We start from the raw sequence: 22,072 nt of genomic DNA, 5'->3' as shown, positions 1-22,072 counted from the left end.
ACGCTCACTCTGGTTTTATGTAACCTCTGTTCATACATCAGTAAACTACAACTATAAAATGAAAGAGAAAAAAATAACTTCATTCACTGGGCCGACTGCCGGCAACTTTTAAGGTGGAACGTTAACTTGTAATGTTACTCAATGCATGAGTTGATGACGTGAATCCATCAGCACACCTTAAATTTCACTGTGACAACTTTGACCATCACTTTAGTTTTTATATGACACACACTTTTAGTAATGACTTTAAAAATATAGATTCATTTGGAGCGGATTATGTGAAGGTCATATATTCTAATCCTCACTTCCTGTGGGCTACAGCAACACTAAACCCCTGAGCTTGCCTGAGAAGGACTAAATGCACAAAGCTGCTATTTTGAAATATCCCATGGAGAGAGACTCTCACTGCAGCCTGTTCTATTTTGTTGTGAAAATGTGGGCGTGCAGCCTCGTTCTGTGGACGATAAACCAGGTGCAGACTTCCATCTGTGTCACCGCTGATGAGGAAATACAGCGAGTGCTGGACGGAGCAGTGAGTGACAACAACCCCGCCCACATTTAAGAGGACTGTCTGAACACACCGAGGGTCTAGGTACCATGTCTGAAGGCTTACTGCTGGCTCCAGAGGTGCTGGACTGAAAGGGTTTGGTGGAGACGGGGCTTAAAGTGATCTTTTAGCTGTAATTCAGAGTTCTTCAACTTTAAGACTTTACAATTAATATCCAACTGTGCAATTCTTTTCTACAAATGACTCCCACACAGCACAGAGACGTGATGTTGAGTCAGAAGTGTAAAACATTGGTCGAACATCAGCTGAAGTTCAAACACATTTAATTATTATAACAAGTTGTGTACTCACCTCAAGGATTTTCTTCAGTTTGCTGGAGGATTTGATCGACATCGACGCAGCGATGATGGCGTTCATTTGCTGCCAGACAGAGTTGAAACTGAGATTAATTATTTGTTTCTCAGCCAAATATATTAACAGAAATCCAAACTGTATAAAACGAGCAGATTAAAGTAGTCTGTCATGTTTGATTTACATCTGGCCTCGTCTGTTAAAACAGACAGTTCTGTTGTTTAAAGGACATTAAGCTGAATTATCAGAGTGCGTTTCACCTTTCATGCTTTTTGATTTTTTTTTTCTCTGCATTTATGGAGTGCCATTTAAGCCAATATTAAATACAGAAATAAATCAGCCTACAAAATAAATAAATATGGCTATGAAATAAATCCTGCAATAAATAAATAAGGCAATAAATACGTAAATATTAAAATGTATATATATATATCTAAAGCCTCATTAAATTATTTCAGGATTTACTTCATAGGCATATTTATCTATTCATTTGAAATCAGTCATATAATATTGACTTAATTAACATTCGATATGTATTTGTGATCTTTTTGTTTCATACGTAGAGTCATTTTACTTGTTTTCTGACCCTTAGATTTGGCATGTTTTGCCTTTTTTGTTTTACTAATACTTGCTGATTGCTTTTATTGTCACTATTTTTGTGTGGACTATAGCGACCCCTCTGTGGACGCTAATGGGAGTCCAAATAAAGAAATTAATAAATAAAGACTTAGTCCTAGTACAGAGTACTTGGGCCACATTGAGGAAGAAAATAATTGCAGATTTTGAGAATAAAGTCAAAATACTTTGAGAAAAAATGTTGTGATATTAAACAAATAAATACGTAAATTTACCTGAAAGAAATTTAAAAAAAAAATTGAGAATTTTTTTTTTTTGCCAGAAAGTCAGGTGACGTGTACAGAGTGACAAAGATGATGTAGAAGTGTGCATTCAGCAGCTTTATACATCCTAAAAACTCATATTTAACTAAGTCTAAAAATAACAAACCAGCATGGCCTCAGACGGGACACAAACCCTGCTCTCTTGGGGGAAAGTCCTGCGCTGGACCAATTCATCCATCACAACTTCCCTCCTACACTGATGTTGTTGCTCTTTATACTGTGTCGACTGCATCGACTTCCTGCCAGTAAATTTATGAGTTTTTTCCTCAATAATTTCCATACCTAATTACATCATTTACAGTTTATTCCTGTAATATTATGATTTATTTATCAAAATTATGACTTATGATTATTATGTAATGTTTTGACTTTATTCTTGAAATCTCTGATTTGTTTTAACTCAGCGTCACGTTAACACTCCTTCATATAAAACACGTTTTCAGTAACATATAGGAGTTTTAATTGCCGCCGATAAAACAATCTTTAATGACGGGACTATTTCCTCACAGAGGAAGACACATCTTCAGTGTAGGGACGTGATGCCTCCGACCTTCAGTCTCTTCTCTGACACAGTTAAATTTACTGAACCCTCCTCCATGAACTCACCGGCTGTATTAGCTGGACGCTCTCGGGGAAATTGCCCATGAATGTGAGCGTGCTGATGCGCTGTGAGAGCCGTGGGATCTTGCTGAAGAGCACCATGAAGCGGTCCTCCTCGCTGAGCTCGTCCAGGGGCCTGCCCTCGTACTCGTAGTTGTGGATGAGCTTCATTTCGTACTCTGTGGGGATGAAGCGCTCCAGGAGCTCCAGGAAGTCCAGGCTCAGAGCTCTCTGGTTGTACCTGCGGAGCCACCAGTGACACTCGTGTTGAATAATAAAACTAAAACAACAGATGATTCACAGTCAGACTGATCAGATGATTTGGTACATACGTCTCAATTGCGCAGCAGATATCAGATGCAGCCATTCCCTCCTTGCGCAGGGTGATAGCCAGGTTTTTGGCCCTGTTGGGCTCCATTAGAGACACTTTACTGGGGGTCTTATGGGCCAGTTTCATCTTGAGGGTCCCGAGCTCTACAGGGGCGGACTGCGCCTTGGTCTTAAACTGCTCCTCAAAAGTCGCCATGTTCAGCTCCTGAGAACAGAAATATGCAGAGATGAATTAGAACAGATGGACGTGGCTCATGTTTGTGGCGATGAAACAAGAAATTTCTCATGCGGAAAACATATCAAGCAGCAGCAAAGTGCGGCGCTCAGCAGTGATAACATCTGTCTGCAGTACGGAGGTGCGTTTATGTGTTTCAGGCGGGAGGAAGATCTTTGTAACATGGCAACATGACATGTAGATACAAGAATACAACTCCCCGCAATTCGCTGCTAGAAGTTAAACTGTCCCCAGCTTAAAGATTGGCCGTGCTCCGCTGTAGGATTCAACAGCTGGCCAGCTCTCAGAGCGACCGCCGCAGCTTTCCATTGCCATTGCATGGTAGCTCACCACAGGCTGCACTTTGCCACTGCTTGGTGCGGTTTTGGTGTCAACAGACCTTTTTCACAGCAGAAATTTTGGCTTGTACCAGCAGGAAACAGACCAGATGGACCACAGCCACTGTTTGTTCCACCCGTGCTTTTCCTGCTACAAGTCAAAATGTCCACCATGAAAAAATCTACTGTATGAGTGACACCGAGGAAATGATTCAGACCAGAGAGACAAATAAAGGACAAAGTAAAATATAATACTGTTTTAATGGAGATATTCATTAAATTAAAACTGCATTAGGACCCTCACTGTCCACCGCTGAACAATATGAATACAGACATAATACAAACTGTTTTATGACATCACAGGTCTTCTTATAATAACTGGCACAGTATAAAAGGCTGCTAAGGACTTATGTACACTGCAAGTTTAATTACACCATTTAAATCCAAATATTTCTGATTACTGTATTAAATATAATGAAGAAACTGTTTGACTGTGTGTGTGGGAGAGTCAGTGGATTTTTATGTTCTGGAAAGACGCTCTCACATTGTATGAAGTGGAAACAGAGACGGACACAAACCTCTAAGACGTGCTCGTCGTCCAGCTCGTTAAAGATGGTTCCTGCCACCTGGTTGGATTTAAGAGCCTGCCAGTTCAACAGTGGCATTCGGTATTTGGTTTGAATCGGCTTCTTCTTTTTACAGCCTGGAAGAAAAATGAAAAAATGTTCATCTTCTAAAACAGAAAATCTAAATAATGTTATAAAATATCTGTTTATTTCTCAGACTTTTCTTTAAGCAGAACGAGAGCCAGGTGAGCTCACCTGAGCTCCCATCAGTCACATCCCCTGATGGCTGGGTCGTACCACCTCCAGGAGGCAGCAGGGGTGGTGGAGCTGCTGGTGGTGGTGGAGGAGGCGGAGGAGGAGGAGGAGGAGGAGTTGCAGTTGAGCCTGAAGGTGGAGGAGGAGGGGGAGGAGGTGGAGGAGGAGGTGGTGGTGGTGGAGGAGCTTGTACTGTTGCTGACTGCAGAGGAGCCTCAGAGAGTTGAGGCTGAAGGTCTGAGGAGGAGGGAGACGCCTCCTGGTCTTTACCTGAATCTGTTTCTTCTTGAGCTGTGGGGGGAACAAAGACACTCTCAGCTCTGTGCTGTCATGAAGTGGAGCCAGTAGACCTTTCTGGATAAAATTTAAAGGTGCACTTTGCAGGAACTATAGTTTAACGTTTGTAAACAGTATCGTCAGGAAAAGCGAAAGTTAAAGCCGCCACACATTCACCCTCATTTTGGAACAAGCTTTGTCCTCTTGGCTTCTCGCCTCACTATATTGTGTTTTTTTTTGTCACTGTGTCCGTGATTTTCTGAGCTTGCTTACAGTCTTAAGGTCGTTTCTTTTTTAAAAAGTCCCGACCTCACCTGCACACTGTGCCCAGGAACGTCCCTAACCCAACAACAAAAGAAGACAGAGTGCAGATCTCCCCCTGGAAGCTGAACGAAAAGGAACAGTTTCACTACAAATCCTGCTCGCTTACAGGTACTTATGTTAGAAACACAAATATCAAAGAAAAATTATCAAATAAACAAGAAGTGCAAGTGTACAAAATTGGGCAGGCAGAACGGTCCCGGTGTGGTATGATGCCATGTAGAAAGAAGAACACGACGAAGGCCAAATGTGACCTCCAACAGACGGTAAGGCTTGTTGTTTTTACCCGAGCCAATTTTTGCAAAACCTTAGAAATTCCCTCAAGTTGCTCTTGAGATATCACGTTCACAAGAATGAAATGGACTGTGACCTTCGTCCAAAAAAACCTAATCAGCTTATAGTTAAGTCCAAGTGGATGTTTGTGCCAAATTTGAAAAAAACCCATCAAGACATTCTTGAGATATTGTTCACATGAATGAGACAAATGAGGTCACAGTGACCTTTAACTCTGACCACCAAATTAAAATCAGTTCATCAGTGAATTCTCTAACGGTGTTCTTGAGATATCACATTCACAAGAATGAAAAGGACGCCAGGTAACGGTGAAATTGACCTTTGACCAAAAAAAATCTAATCATTTCATTGTTAAGTCCAAGTGGATGTTTGTGCCAAATTTGAAAAAAATACATCAAGACATTCTTGAGACATCACGTTCACAAGAATGAAATGGACGCAGGTAACGGTGAAATTGACATTAATCGGCGAGCTGCCTACGAGACCCCCTGCCGGACCTATGCCAGGCAAAAAATCATAAAAAGACGGAGGCTCTCATCGCTCTCCAAAGCCTCTGCGGCTTCCCTTGAGGCCTCTGAAAACACTACACCATTGAAAGATGGAGGTTTCGCTGAAAACTGAAGCCTGTAACTCTGGCTGGCAACGGTTGTAAACACCCAGGGGTGAACTGCACATGCACGCCATTCTTCCTCTTTGGCCTGGGGGGTTGAAGCTCAGAACTGGGGCAGCTGCGCTCTCTTGCGGCGACAGTCTGCACTGCACTCTTTTGTTTTCTCTCTTTTGAAATACTCGCTTATCAATTAATCGATAATTGATCGTTAATTTTTTTGATGATCGACTAATGAATTTTGATCGTTTGCCCATCCCTACCTTTGACCAAAAAAAATCTAATCAGTTCATTGTTAAGTCTAAGTGGATGTTTGTGCCAAATTTGAAAAAAATAAAATAAATAAAAAATAAATAAAATCCATAAAGACGTTCTTGAGATATTGTGTTCACAAGAATGAAACAGATGCAAGGTCATGGTGACCTTGACCTTTGACCCCCAGAGTCAAATCAGTTCATCACTGAGTCCAAGGGGACATTTGTGGCAAAAATTGAAGAAAATCCATCTTTGCGTTCATGAGATATCACGTTCATGAGAATAGGACTTACAGACACACAGACAACCCGAAAACATAATGCCGTGAACTGTTACGCTAGCTGAGCAACTAATTGTAATCACTGACATGAAACATTTCACTGGTAATTAGTGCAAAATAACTGAGTTGTTTCCAGATAACTGAACTGACGTCTCCACATAAGCTGATTTTCAACCTGCAAAAACAAGTCTTTGCCTTTAATTCACACCACCCAGTGGACGGTGAGTTTGATGTCCGCTCATGTCTTCACATTGACTTCATCTGTAATCACAGCACCTGCAGAGGAGGCTGCCGGAGTATGAGTTAAACTTGTGGTCAATAAAGAATCGGTGCTGGCTGCTGAGAAATTAGAGACATTATAACTCAATGTGGAAACTTTATCAACGTTTGTGACTGATTTAATACAAACATCTTATTTCTAATTCATCATAGTAACAGCATGCTGTGTGAGCAGGAGGCCCATCAAATATTAGGAATTTAGTATTAAATCTGTGTCACAAATATGCATTTTTCTAATTCATATTTCTCCACAGATCCAAGGCTGCAAAATCTGAGCATAACATTTGACATTTCATTTCACATTCAGCTTTTAAAGGTGACAGACGTGGCACCAAAGTGTCTCTATGTGAACCTCAAATACAGCCTGACCTGGAGGAGAGAGAGTTTGAAGAGAAGTGAAACTCTTTTCATGGCGTTTAATGTGACTGCTTCCTGTCTCATCTGTGGAGGAGGAAGCTGATTCTCTATCACGCAGAGCAGCAGGAAAAAATGAGTGAATACTGGCCCTCCTGTGAGAGAACAAGCTGACCAGTGGCTCTCAGGTAATTAGACTAATAATAGTAATAGTGATTATTCCAGTCTGCTGGTGTGACACGATCAGCAGCTCTGACCTTTCTGGATGACGTGCTGGATGACGGGGACCACCTGAACATCCAGCTGTCCAGAGGAGGAGCGCTCCATCCTGACCAGCCCCTGCTCCACCAGAGCCTGGACTTTAACCTCCAGCTCCCTCAGGGCCTGAGTGCATCGATCTCTGTCTCTCTCGCGCTCTCTTTCCCGCTCACGTTCGAGCTCTCTCTCTCGTTCTCGTTGCTGCAGCAGGGTCACCTGGGAGCAGGATTCACGCAGACTCTCCTACGATGAACAGTGCGATACGGACACAGTCAGGAGACAGGAGGAAGTCTGTGTATATGACCATAAATATCACAGTAAAGTGGCCTAAAGAATCAAATACTAACCATAAACATCAGCAGCATTACACATCATCTCACTCCGCAACTTCTCGCAGCAACATTAGCTGCTCTGTTTTTTCAGCAACGCCATGTTGTAAATTAATTTGCTGCAAACGGTTATATCATAACAGAAACAACCACAGCTCTGAAGACAAAACCCAGGTTGTACTTTTCCTTTAAGGAGAATAAATCATCAGGAGAAGAAGCGTGTACTCCACCTTTAAGAGCTCCACCTCTTTCGTCGTCTGAATGAGCTTCTTCTCCATCTCTGACACCTTCTCCATCGCCTCCCTCTCACTCTCCTGAAGCCTGGAGCTCAGCTGTCACACAAAGGTTCATTCATACATTGTGATTACCATCATACACACTGTGTGTGTGTGTGTGTGTGTGTGTGTGTGTGTGTGTGTGTGTGTGTGTACCTGCGTGTTGTGCTCCTGCAGCTCCTCCATGTGCTCCAGCAGAGCGTTCTTGGTCTCTGCGTCCTCCAGCAGAGCTCCCACATCGAACACGTTGTCCAGATAGGCCTGAATCTGCACCAGCAGCCTGTCGCTCTCTGTGAACTTTAACCTCTGCTCACAAACACAGATATTTAAAGAACAGTAATCACCATGAAGTCACTGAGTAACACGTTACACATGCACAGAATGAATGTACCATTCTGTCAGTGTGATTCATCAGTGGGTTCTGAGTCTAACTGCAGAATAAAATGCCCACGTGTTTAAGGATTTAGTGTGTGACCGTATGACTGAAGGGTCAAAGGTCAAACTTGCCTCCAGGTAGTCGTCCAGCCCGTGATGAGTGAACTCGTACTGCAGGTGGACTCTGAAGTTCATGTTTTCCACTGAGTGGACCACGATGTTGATGAACTGCATACAGGCCACCTGGTGGACACACAGAGGAACTACATCACTTAAACAGTCACATGCAGGACAGGACGCCTCGTCTGCAAAGAGAAGCTTTGACTGTGACTGTAGGTGTGAGTATTATGGTCTGTCATGTAGATGTACACAGGTCAGATCAGGCTGAGTCGACTGTGGTGATTGAGGAAAATCAGTTTGTTTTCATGTTTCACTCATCAATCGACAGGAACTCGATCAATCGATTAATCAGCTTTTTCAGTTTTAGTAATTTATCGAGCACAAATGTCAAGTTACAGTTCCAGTTTCTCAAATGTGAGAAAACCAAACACCTGGCTGACGGCTGGTTGAACAGAATGGCGACATCTTGTGCTCCATGAAACTGTGACGGCATTTTTCATTGTTCTCTGATGTTTTATGGACCAAACGTGTGAGACAGGAAATAACTGGCATATTAAATGATTATGAAAGTAAGTGTTAGTTGCAGCCCTGTGTCCACGTCACCTGAGCAACCTCACCCTCTGTGCATTCATGCTGTGTTTACATGGTATTCATTCATCTACACTTTAACCTGCAGCAGCTGCTGTTTGGAGACAGCACACCTCATCAACAAAGAAAAGCATTTACCGTGTCTACAGATGTGATTATTATGGTTTATAGAGGATTACAGATGTCAAATCAGAGTGAGAACATAAGAATACAAACATGCCGGACGAGGCAGCAGGTTCTACTTTGTCAGTTGTTCTAATCTGTCGATTATTTCTTTGATTAGTCGACTAATCATTTCATAGAAAAATGTGTTAAAATGTTGACAAATGTCGGTCTGTCTTGCCCAAACCCCAAAATTATGTCATCTAATGTCTTGTTTCGTGCTCACGCCAAATGGTTTTAGTTCACCGTCATGGGAGAGTGTGTGAAGCTGCCAATATTTGACCGTAAGAAGCTGCAATAAGAGTATTTTGGGTACTTTTATAGTACTTTTCTATGAAAAATGACTCAAACCAATTAGTCATCGATTAGTCGACTAATCGTTGCAGCCCTACCTTTGATTACGGAGAATAAATACTGCAAATTGTTAAAATTGCTTTTATAGTTCTTTTACGTTCCATGCAGTGCTGCATCAATTATTCAATAGACAGAAACTTAATCTACTGTTCTGATAATCACTTCAGTATTTTGATATTTATCAAGCAAAAATACCAAATTTACCAAAGTTTCTCAAATGTGACGATTTTTTTTCTTCCCTTTTTTCTTTACATGATGGAAAACTGAATATCTTTTAGACATCATCTTGTGCTCTATTAAAGGGATAGTGCACCCAAAAATGAAAATTCAGCCATTATCTACTTTGTGGCTTCAATGATGTGTTTTTGGACGTTTGAATCTGGGGCGCCGTCAGCCTCCATTAGGTGGAGTTGTGTTGCTACCTCCTCTCCCCTTGGATCTCTGCAAGTGATGTGAGGACTCTAAAACTTCACCTGAGCCTCCCTCGGCATATGGGTGAGTAGATAATGGCTGCATTTACATTTTTGGGTGCACTATCCCTTTAAGCTATGATGGGCATCATTGATTGTGTTTCTATTATCATGTTTTATATCAATCAGTCACCCAAACTTACTTATATTTCACCTTTTGAAACAAATCATTGCTCTTCAAAGTGCTTTCCAAGCCAACGTTAAACAAAATAAATAAAAATAGTTTAATAAATGAAAACAATAAAATTTTGATTAAAAACAAAAAAAACAAATTAAATAATAATAATGATAATCAAATACGCATGACGAGATAAATAACAAAACTATACAGTTATAAAACATTACACAAAGGCCAGACTAAATAGATGAGCTTTTTAGTTTATGATTAAAAATATCCAGATTTTCAGTTTCTGAAATACACCAACAACCATGCCACGTTCAGTCACTTCAATCACCTTTCTTCATCATTCTGATGCTCCGTTTGAACTTCAGCAGCTTGTCTTCATCATGTCTACATGGCTGAATGTTACTGAGCTGCTGACACCTGATTGGCTGATTGCATTAACGAGCAGTTAAACAGGTGTACCTAATAAAGTGGCTAGTGAGTGTATGTGTATATAGTGTAACCTCACATAACATCACTTGCAGGCTCATTGGACGACTGACTGTTTAACTGAGAGACTGTTATTGTTGTTGAACTTTACCATGAAGTCGATGTTGTTGTCCTCGTGACGGAAATATTCCATCAGCTTCTCAAACCTGCTTTTCTCTCCACACACCTGAAACATATCGAGAGGAGAGAGAGAGTACGCATCAGATCACAGCAGGCGGACTGAAACTACACATCGTCGGTCATCTTCTGTTCTTTTTAGTGTGTTTTGTGATGAACTGTTGATGTGTTAAATATAACTTCCACAGAGCTCTGTACGATAAAACAACCTGACACAACAGTTTCCTCCTGCAGGCCGTCACTCTGATGAACAGGTGAATCAGTCAAACTGTCCAATAACACCAAAACATCCACTGCTCCTGATTTAGATTATAATTTTATAGTTTCTAATGCACCACATGCACATACACTAAATATTATTAACCAGCATTTATTTTCTTTTACTATTTGTACATTTTAAAACTTACAGAAAATTTGACTTGCATGTACAAATTTTATTTTCACTGTCAGTCGTTGCTTTTCATGTTTTTTATATAATATTTACATAAATATCTTTTCTTTCTCTTTTTTGTGCTTAATTTAAGCACAAAGAATTGCCTAAAAACACAGCAATATGCATCGTAATTGTTTTCAGAAAAGCTGCCATGATGTCAGGCACTTCTGGGCACAACAATCGCCCTGAACAAAGTCCACGAGATCCTGGAGGGACTGGAATACTTCTGTGTAAGTTCCTGAGAGCAATGCAAAAACACAGTGTCAAATTCCTTCTGTGTGCTCACGTACTGAGACAGTGAAGGGGGTTCCTTATCTGACTGTGAAGTGAGCAGTGACGTCCTCTGAGACAGGCTCCTGATGATGGACTAGATACACTTGAGTTTTGTTTTCTCCACATGTTCACACATGGGGGCAGTGTGCTCACACAGAAATATCCAAAACAACATTACAGTAATGCAGCTATCTATCTATCTATCTATCTATCTATCTATCTATCTATCTATCTATCTATCTATTGATCTAATGAATCAGAGGATAATTCAGTGTGGTCCTGAACGTAGTTTCATGTTCACCTCAGTTCAGGAACAAATAATGCAAATAATAAAGCCAGTTTCACTGTGCAGGACAATTACTGTGTCACACACAGTCGAGTGTGTTTGGTGTTTTGCATGCACACCCTGACACAAACGAGGATTTTGAGGAACAACATAAAAAAAGTGTTTGAATGATGATTTGTTTTAAACTAACAGCTCAGCAGCTTCCCTGTCTCGTCTATTAGAAGCAGTCCCTCTCTGTGTTTGCGGTCTCTTCCTCTGCCTCCCCCTTTTTGCCCACTCATGTCCGCTAAATAATGCAGCACGCCAACCTGACAGCCTGCACAACCCAAAACAATGCCCACGCTCTGCTACTGAGGGACACATGAGCCAGCTGCTGGCTCAGTGCCCACCCGCCTGCCTCTACTCTACAACTAATCTATCGCACCCTCCATCTTTCTCCAACTCCCTCTCTCTCGCCCACACACACACACGTCGGCATTGCTGTGGCATCAAAACAAGCGGCGCTCACTGTGATACTCAAGTCACTGCTGTGATAACTGATGCTGCACTCATCAGCCAGGTGAGGTGAGGACTTGTCACCTCATTGTCTCATTTATTCTTTATTAAAGGATGATATTCTACATTTCTCTTACTCTCAACAAATCACATTAAAAGACCAAACAAACACTGAGTGTGTCTGCTGACAAGTAAATGTGTGTGTATCAAAGCCTGGTATCTTCTCCCTCTGAGCCGTAGAGCTCCGCTGTTGTTAAAACACATCAGTGAGCCACACTGTGTCACTTCATCACCATGAACACACACACACTGCAGTTTATTTAGACTCAGTCACACACACACCGTCCTGCTGCCACAAATACTCACTAGGGCACTAAATGAGGATTAATCCGCTGCTGAAAATAGTCCCCAACAAATCCACTATTTTCTCCAGTTTGTTTGATAAAAATAATTAAATGAGCACCTGTTTATTCATTCATTCATCTTCTAACCGCTTCATCCTCTTGAGGGTCGCGGGGGGGCTGGAGCCTATCCCAGCTGACATTGGGCGAGAGGCAGGGTTCACCCTGGACAGGTCACCAGACTATCACAGGGCTGACACATAGAGACAGACAACCATTCACACTCACATTCACACCTACAATTTAGAGTCACCAGTTAACCAGTTGAAAGTTATTCTCAATCCAGTTGAGAGCAGCGGTGTCAACACTTCACCTGATCGCTTCTCTCTGGCTGGAATAAATGACGTGTTTGCAGTGTGTGGGGGTAACGTGAGGTGACGCAGTGCGGCCCACATGACATGTCCTAGCAGCTGTTTCTACGCTAAGTTTATTCATACATTCAAAAATATTTTGCGCTCTGCTAGTGCTACTTTCTCATGTGACTGACGTGCACAGACTGCGCCCCCTGCAGTAAAGGAACACCTCTCTGGTGACAAACGTTGCACAGATACAAGTCCATTTAGTCAGGGTCAGACATTTTAGAAAACATAAATAAAAGAAAAACATATTTGAGTGAAGGGGGTCTGAAATGTTTACAATGTGCTCTGCCTCAGGCGGTCAGATGCCTCGGTGTCAGGACACAAACGCTCTCAGGACAACAAAGATGTAATGAAGGAACGAGTGCTCTTAATGTTTCCTTTTTTAAAACTGTACTTCTACTCTGGGAAGCATGTAGGAAGCACCTCTACTGCAGACGCCAAGTTTCCAGCTGCCTGGAAGAAAAGGAAGCACCACCTGTCTTTTGACCACGATGTGATGATGACAGTGCAAAACCCAGAACAAGAGGAAGCCTCCAAATACAATCTCTGACCACACTTTTTATACTAAAATCTAAAACGACAACAGTAACATGAAGTGCTGCTGTGCCTCATGAAAAACTCTGAGATCTCCACTTTTAAAAACTCTTTAAACCTCCACAAGCACACTGCAGTGAGTTGCACAAACTGTAGGTGAAAATGTAGTTAGCTAGCTGACGTTAGCTTTAGCCCTTTTTACATCGATATCGCACTACAGTGCTGCTACGAAGTCCCGTCTTTCAGTGGCCTTTGTATTTTTATCGTGCCGCCCCAGTGTGTGAATACAGACAGTATGGCAGCATCACAAAAGCAAAAGAGGCGTGACATGTGACACAACAGTATCGGCCTCTGATGTGACGCATAACATATGCATTGAGAGCCCTTTATATACAATAACAATGGCATAACTCGCCAATAACAATCATTTACTGCCCCCTGATCTCGTACCCTGGCCGAAGGGTAAGGAACTCCCAGACCTCGTTGTTCCCCAATATGCGGACATTTTCAGCCACTGGTTTGAAGCTTGAGTTAGCTGCTAACTGCTATGAGTTGCTTTTTAAAATCTTCGGTGGGTCACACACAACACATCATCAAAATGTCACACTTCCTGCCCTGCCTAGTCCTTGCTGTGCCTTTTACACAGACGTCTTTCGGCACTTTTAATACCTCCGCTGCCGGCTTATATCTGAGACAACTCTGTCCCCTTTTATACAGAACAGCAAGGTAGCATAAGGACATGAAATTGCCACCATGAAAATGCAGTTTAAAAGAGGGCTAACCTTCATTAGAAGGAGTTAGGGTAATTACTTCATTAAAATAAACTCTTAACGAGTGCTGTTACCTTATTATTTTGCACTCACCCGCACACCCTATAAAATATTAAAATGGAAAGTAACCTGCACCTTGATAAATGTATTAGCCAGGTGCTTTTTTAACTTTTACTTGACTCATTTTTTAAGGGAGTAATTGTACTTTTATTTGGGTGTAGATTGTTCTGTGCTCTGCCCGGCACTGGTACTATCCTCAGCAGAGCAGAGGCAAAGTTTATATTCAGTCCAGCAAATTAAAATCAATTAGTTTCTGTTTCTGTCTTGTGTTTTCCCCCTGGACACTTAAAGGCAAATAACTGAGGTCAAACTGTCTCTAGTAAAAGACCATTGAATCTAATTAAACTGCTGTTGTAAGTGTTCCTGAAATTAAAAAGGCAGTTGATGCTGGCAGCTCTGGGTTACTGCGAGGAAATTACAAGTGGTCAAGATCTGAATCCAACAGCCACTGTGGTCAGCAGCAGACGTTAAACTCTTGTGTTGCAGGGCAGGTTTCTAACATCGCTGACATGAACTAATATTAGACCGTCCTAGTTCAGGTTTATGCTCCTTTCTGTCTGCGCTGTTGAAGCAGCAGGAGACCAACAGTTGCTGCTTTCTCAGGCAAAGAAGAGAGAGGGCCAAGGAGAGGTCAGAGGCACCTCGACAAGTGTTTCACATATTTACGCCTCTTCAGTCAGTTTCATCTGGCGGCGGGACAACTGGGCAGAGCAGCTGACGGGGGGGCAGGTGGGTCTGGGGTTCCCCCTAACCTGATTTCCAGAGCAGTAAAGGGCAGCTGGAATGTGGGTGCTGAAACACTGATAGCACTTGCATGTTAAGCTTCAGTTTAAAATAATGTGGGCTGAGTCATCCCTGCATCCATCTTGTCTGTCCATTCCTTCCTACTTATCACGGTGCATTGTGGGATACTTTGAGTCCACTTTATAGGGTATAGTAATTCCCACTGTATACTCAGACATGATCACTGATCAAGTCCTAAACTTCAGCTGCTCAGTGCTCAGCTATGTTCACCAGCTGGTCTCTATCTGAGTTTGAGCAGGTAGACTACTGAAGGTTTTTACAGCTTCTTCTCTAAAACAGCTGAGGCTGAAAATTGAGAGCAGCGAGAGAAAACTAAGAAGTAAGGTGCAGACCTGACAGATAAACAATGAGCTGAAGCTTATTATAAAGCTCTATAAAGCTGAGAGGAGCTGCAGGTTCAGCTGATGATTCTCTCTAACAGACTCCACTTTAACACCGTCACATTGTTTTGATTTAATACATTTTTATTACAAAAGTTTCGATTGTTGCCAGGGTATCCAAATAGGCAGTGTTCTGGTGTAGAAACTCAGGTGTAGGTATAACAGCACACATATACTACAGGCCTACAGGGTCATGTATTCACACCGCAGTCCCTCTCACAGTCCAGTGTACACAGTCACACACAGAACACACGGTATGTAGATTGATGCGTGTAATGTGGAGGCAAAGTTCCCAAGAGTCAGTTATGTTTGCATATTTTTAGCTGTACGCTGTGAACAACACGTGCTGAGGTTGGCACAACTAGCAGCTTGGCGTGCGAGTCAGTCACGCTGTGGTGAGCACAAATGACATCACTGATCACCTGGGTCATAAATGTTTGGGTGTTTTGAATTTTCAAATATTTTCAAATATGGCCAAGGCCAACTAACTGTAACACTGACATATCTGACCCTAACGACACACATGATGGCCAGGTGGGTCAACGACTCACGTGTGAGTCGTTCAAAGCCGAGTTCAAGAGTTCAAAGCCTGCGACTCCCCATCAGTCAGTCAGAACTGAAGAAGACTCTTGAATAAGAGGTGAAACATCCTCAAGAAACTCAAGCAAGTCCAGTTCCCTACGATGTATAGCACTTAGCATGCTTTCACTCCTGACCTGTTTGGATCAGTTAAAATGAACTCAGGTCTGTTTGTTAGTGCGGTTTGTTTGAGCTGGTGTGAAAGCTGTCAGTCAAACCCTGGTGCAGACCAAACAACCAAACCGAGACCACTCGAAAAGCTGTGTGCAGTTTGTTTGTGGTGTGAAAGGAAACGAACCAAACACAGGATCTCATGATGCAGATATGAGATTGTAGCAACAGCTAAACAAATAAATCCATCTGCTGATCCTGAAATCTGTATGTGATCTCATAAAGTGTATCCCATAACCTCTTTATGCTAATGCATACATGTAACCATGGTAACCATATGCACGTCAGTGAGGGAATTTTCCCTGATTAAATTACTGAGTCCAACTCAGTGTGCTTTGTCTGTTTATTACAAAGTGTGTGACAGTGATCCGAAGCTCTGAGTCATTACTGGACAAGACGCCTTCTTTTCATCCTGTCTTTACGTTAGTCATCTTATCTTACTATATAATGATGAAAACTCTGAAATGTCAAACTTTGAATGGGCATATCTCATGCCCCGTATGTCATAGAGACATGAAACTTTGCACAGAGATGCCTCTCCTCATGAGGAACACATTTGTCTCAAGAACCCATAACTTCCGCTTATATAGATTTTCCGCCATTTTGAATTTTTTGAAAAACACTTCAAATGGATCTCTTCCTAGGAAGTTTGAGCGATCTGCATGAAACTGGGTGAACATAATCTAGGGACCAATATCTAAAGTTCCACCAATGTTTGGTATGACTAAGTCATGGTATGGTATGCTGTACATAATCACGGAAACTGTCAGTGTGTCATTCTGTCAGTCAGTCATTCTGTCTGTCCCACGTTTTTCTACTCACTGACGTGGTCAATCTATGTGAAACTGCACATAGGCATTGAGGATTGGCATAGGTAGAAGGTGACACAGCTACCAATGGGTGTGGACTAGTTATTCAGAACATGTGATTGATCTGCAGTCTGATAACAGCCTCCTAATAATGCTCACAATCAGTTATTTCTCTATGAATATAAATATAAACACTTAAGAAGCATTAAAGTGCTGCTGCGGAAACTTCTGTCAGTCACCAGGATTTGATTTCTCCTCCTGATAATGCAGGATGACAAACACCAAAACCGCCCACTCAGGAAGTTACCTGTCAGTCGGGAGAACTTCATGTTTACTCCTCTTGGTTCCTCTTGGTTCGTTCATAAAGTCAGTGTGAACAAGAACCTGACTGAAACTAAAATGCAATAATATTTAATTTCTTCCCTCTGGTGCGTCAAATGAACCCAACTACAGGAGTGAAAGCAGCCACAGCAACACTCCTAATGAACAAGTTTTATTTTTTATGCTATTTATTTTGTATTTTCAGTTTCACATCATCAGTGATACTCTCCGTTTTTTTAACTTGTTGTTGCCCTTTGCCTTTTGGGAAAGTGTTTGTATAGTGTAATACACAAGTGTTTGAAATGCGACGATATGACTGTGACTGTCTTTGACAATCTGACGCGACTGACTGTTCGAAATAAATGCTGCACCAAACCGTGACCGACTTCCTCATCACATCACCTTATAAGAGTGAGTTAAACTGTTGGTTGTGACGAGTCAGACAAGGAGGACAAACACTGGATCCACAGGTGTAAACACCACCATGGCTGAAGAGAAGTTTAAATACCTCTTCAAAGTTGTCGAAGGCAGAGAGGATGATGTCATGGCCTCCTCGGACCAAACAGACGGCCGCCAGCAGCTCCAGCACCAGCGCCTTGGTCCTGACAGGATCAGTTTATATGCACAATTATTCTCAGATGTTTTATGAAAGTCTTTGTGTGTGTTGTGATGTTGACAGAGTTACATCACAGAGTTACATCAGAGTCATGACATCAAGTTATCTCACAGGAAACACATCACACACACATATCAGAGTTTAGACAGTTCACCTTGGGTTCCTGTTGTTGAGGCTGAGCGTGATCTCGTTGACACAAGACGGATGCTTCATCACCAGGTTGAAGCCAGTCTGACAACACACACACACACACACACACACACACACACACACACACACACACACACAAATATAAATGAGATATATGTTGAATATATTTGGTCAAAATTACGAAATGTAAGCTGAGATAATTATATTGATTCAATATTTAGACTTTTCATTTCAAAGTCATGAGTAGTAGTCGGGGTGTAACAATACGACATTCGTATTGAACTGTTCGGTACAAGGCTTTCGGTTTGGTTCGCATTACGAACCAAACGTTACTGGTAACAGGTAACATGATGTCTGTCCCTCCCACCCCCCAAACCAGTACATTCTCCTCCAGTGAGACACACTGGGGGGCACGCTATGCTAAGCTAGCTCATTTCAAGATGGTTAGTAACGTCAGCAATAGAAGATCTTCTGATAACCTACAGGTCTGGTGTTTGGAGCCACTTCTGTTTCGTAGTGCTGCACGATTTGATAAAAATGTGCGATTGCGATTTAACAGAGATGTTTATTCATATATTTAGCAGACTGTCGACTCGCTCACACACAGTGGGTGAAAGAATTGACATTTTAATGTCAGTAGTAACATAGTTTTTACAAACAGTTGACTGGTCTGACTCTACAGTTCAGTACGACACAGTTCTCAGTCTTTTCACATTTTCAAGTCCATTTCAGCTAGACTGTAATTCCTGCTTTGTACGAAAAACCAAAAGGCAAAATTAGGTTAGTTTTTATACATTTAAAATCTTACAAATCAAGTGAATTTCTCTGGCATTTCCTTTCTTGCTGTACCAAAAACGTACCTCACTGTGACGCCACTGTATCGTACTCAACTGCACCATGAATTTTGTGTACCGCTACACCTAGTCTCTTACACGGACGCCGATGACGTCCGCACGCTGTCTGACTCTGTCGTCTGTGGACATTCCCATAGGAAAGTTGTAATAGAACTAGCGCTGGCTCCCAGCGGCAGTGATGTGATTGGATCCAAATCCGTGTACTTCCGTACTTCCACGACCAATGGCTGATTAGCTTTGCCTTACACCTGCCTACACCAGAATTGCTGTTCCCCGAATTATTGTCCATAGTACAACAGAAAAGGAAGTGTTCAGTACATTGCAAGAAGAGATTAAAATGGATATAACTTCATTTGATTCAGTTATATTGCAGAGCTGCAACGTCTCTGTTACATGTAACACACGTGCCGTACCTATGGCAACGCCATCACGTGGTCTGGATATTCCCGCCCATTTCTATTACAGAACGAAAGACAAATGTCCCCAGACTCCCACTCCAAAGTAAGGGAGGCTGGTCACGCTGCACCCCTCACTAGCAGACAGGTCACAAATTTGATCTCATAAGTTTGACTGTGAATTTATCTGTTCTGGAGGATTTTCTAAGAGCAATGTATAGACTCATACAGAAGTAATCCCTCTTAATCATCCCTTCACTTTTTTATTAACTTTTAATCCATGTTTTGTTATGTCAGAAACAGGCTTCCATACATACCTGTCAAACATGACAAATGCATTAAAGGCCATGACAAAACAAAGATGGTGGTCTGAAGTACCTGATAGTTCATGATGGCACGTAAACACATGATGCACAGATGAACGTCGTCTGTCTGGCTCACAACACGAGAGTTCCTCAGAGCTTTCCTGTTTTGGAGAGAGTTGAATCTGCAGGTGAGAAACGCTGCGGTTACGGCTCGGTCGTCCCTACACCTGCACTAAAATATGCATTTATTAACACTTAGTGGGTTTCGTTCTGCAGCAGAGTGGTGGCTGCAATGATTGGATGTGATTTGATCGTTTGACATTTATAATCCATACATCAATCATCATCTTCCAAATGACATCACAACAAAGTGCACAGAGAAGTTGTAGATCAGTGCAGATAAGAAGAGTTCAAACTGGTAACTTCCTCTTTGTCTGATGACAGGTTTTACCGTCGCTCAGACATTTCTCACATTCACACTCAAACAGGTTATTAACACACATGCAGTCGGAACAAGAAGACGGCGGACAATGACGAGAATGCAGACGCTTCAGACCAGAAAGATTACATGTCTAAGAATGTGTGTGTGTGTGTGTGTGTGTGTGTGTGTGTGTGTGTGTGTGTGTGTGTGTGTGTGTGTTCATGTGTTACAACTTCCTAGCAGTGTGACATTTCCGCTGAATAAACCTGTAGAGTTCACGTTCTGTTTGAAAACACAGCTGTCAGAGCTTATTAGATTATTGTCTGTCGGCTGTCAAGTTAAAACACAAAACTACGTGTCTTCCTCCGACGGTTCAGAACATCAAAGCTGTAAAACATGAAGATAACCTGATGTGACACGACAACTATAAATCAACCAAGGTGTGTCAGCACTATTAATATTAAATAAAAACTGTGTTATGTTTTATTGTTTAATCATAACTTAATAAAACAATTAAAATATAATTCATTTTTTAATTTTTGTGTTTTAATTCTGCAGTATGATCCAATGTATATCAGCATTTTTTGCATCTTGATTGTGCTTTCAAAATTCCGTAATACAGTAATAAATATTTTGATGCGCTCACTTCACTCTTCAAAATGACATCCTGGTCTCACTGTGTTGTTTAAATATGTTTTGCTTTATCTTTATGACTCAAAGATGAAATAAAAATCAGTTTAACTCAACCTACTTAAATAAAGTTATATGTTTGAACTCTGTTTGACCACATGACATCATCAAAGATCTCTGTATCAGTGTATGTGTGGATATCAGCCAAGTGTGTGTGTGTGTGTGTGTGTGTGTGTGTGTGTGTGCATAATTCTGTGTTTTGTGAAATAGTGTACACACAAGTCCACAGTATGTGTACATGCAGGTAATATGAGCTAACTGTTGTATATTTTCAGTACAGAACGGGGCCATTTTCAGATAGTTTGGGTTTACAAATTCCTCTTTGTGTTTTTACCGACACTACATTGCCAAAGTATGCGGACGACCCTGTTTACATACTGGAGTGTATTTTGGTCTGGACCTGTTTTTCATGGTTTGGACAGAGACGGAGTTCCAGCGCTCCAACAGTTTGTGTTTGTCTCTTTCCTGTTTTAACATGATGACGTCCCCGTGCATAAAGCCAGCTCCAGTTTTCCCAGTTTGATGTGGAAGAAATTGACTGGCTGACCTCAACACCACCCAGCACCTCCGGGATGAAGTGGAACACTGACTATGAGCAAAACCTAATCACCCACCATCAGAGTTGGACCTGTTATAGCTGCAGACTAACGGCTCATTTGTGTTTAACAGATAAATATACCGACACAGACTGACCCCCAAATTCCACCAGATGCGTGTTGGTTGCGTCTGCGCTCCGGAATGGCACGGAGCAGATCGTGCAGGGCAGGAAGTCGTGCACAGAAACAAAATAAAACATCTGGTTAATTTTCAAACAGTGTTCACGGCGGATCATATTTCCCTGCACTACACCTTGAAAACGTCATAATGGGCGGAGGCAGGCCTGAAGTCAACAGGTCAGAGGTTTTCAGACGTCATTTTACCCCGTTGACACCATGGACGAGGAGATGTTAATCATGGAGGTGCACCCAGATGTCTTCCTACTGCTCCTCTGGTTTTGTGCTTCTGTTTATAGAAACTACATCTTGTTATATCGCGCGATTATGCGTGAATTCGCGAGATCTCGTGGGTCATCGTGACTCCCGCTGTCCGGCGGAGCTGCACCACTCCGCACAGCAAACGCAGCCGGTGGGTGTTGACGGACAGCGGAGCACGCAGCGGATAACCAGCGCTGCCGTTTCGCAATGGACACGCATCCAGTGGAATTCCCACGTGAGCCTTCTGTCTGTGTTCACTTTGTCCATATTTGCACTTTCCTGAAAGCTTATGAATACAGACAAAATGGAGTAGTACTACCAGAGATCGTGGAGGCAGTGTGGCGTAGTTCCAGTGAGATGTGTCCATAGGAAACTACGAAGACACTTTAGAAATGGTGGAACAAAATGAATCGATAATATAGTGAAAAAGAATTCACTGTCCACATGTCATGATGTATTCAATGCCCTCACAGATCACCGCCGTCTACAAAGCTGCCTGGTTTGTTGTTGTCAGACTTTTAACTTTGCCCTCTAGCGCCATCCATTGGATGTGTCTGTGCTACCAAAAAGGACACGTGGAAGTGCGAAGGCAGCGACGGTCGTA

The 22,072-nt window shown here is 42.1% G+C and overlaps 1 protein-coding gene across 2 annotated transcripts in view; it reads right to left on the bottom strand.

Annotated features, from left to right (window-relative positions):
- The window catches only part of fmnl1b (formin-like 1b), a 90,476-nt gene that overhangs the window by 9,998 nt on the left and 58,406 nt on the right, over nucleotides 1–22,072 (bottom strand). Inside the window, exons 8-20 of one of the 2 annotated variants that reach the window (XM_049563251.1) lie at nucleotides 19,457–19,565; nucleotides 17,834–17,910; nucleotides 17,572–17,665; nucleotides 10,363–10,437; nucleotides 8,097–8,207; nucleotides 7,746–7,895; nucleotides 7,545–7,646; nucleotides 6,985–7,228; nucleotides 4,062–4,352; nucleotides 3,819–3,943; nucleotides 2,691–2,893; nucleotides 2,365–2,599; nucleotides 860–928 (exon numbers count right to left, since the gene is read on the bottom strand). In XM_049563251.1, coding sequence (XP_049419208.1) covers nucleotides 860–928; nucleotides 2,365–2,599; nucleotides 2,691–2,893; nucleotides 3,819–3,943; nucleotides 4,062–4,352; nucleotides 6,985–7,228; nucleotides 7,545–7,646; nucleotides 7,746–7,895; nucleotides 8,097–8,207; nucleotides 10,363–10,437; nucleotides 17,572–17,665; nucleotides 17,834–17,910; nucleotides 19,457–19,565 — 1,885 coding nt within the window. The remainder of the gene's footprint in view (nucleotides 1–859; nucleotides 929–2,364; nucleotides 2,600–2,690; nucleotides 2,894–3,818; nucleotides 3,944–4,061; nucleotides 4,353–6,984; nucleotides 7,229–7,544; nucleotides 7,647–7,745; nucleotides 7,896–8,096; nucleotides 8,208–10,362; nucleotides 10,438–17,571; nucleotides 17,666–17,833; nucleotides 17,911–19,456; nucleotides 19,566–22,072) is intronic. The other variant, XM_049563252.1, reaches the window with a different exon arrangement.

Source organism: Epinephelus fuscoguttatus, linkage group LG20, assembly GCF_011397635.1.
Source record: "Epinephelus fuscoguttatus linkage group LG20, E.fuscoguttatus.final_Chr_v1".
Taxonomy (NCBI): Eukaryota; Metazoa; Chordata; class Actinopteri; order Perciformes; family Serranidae; genus Epinephelus; species Epinephelus fuscoguttatus.
This window is presented reverse-complemented; position numbering and strand designations above follow the sequence as displayed.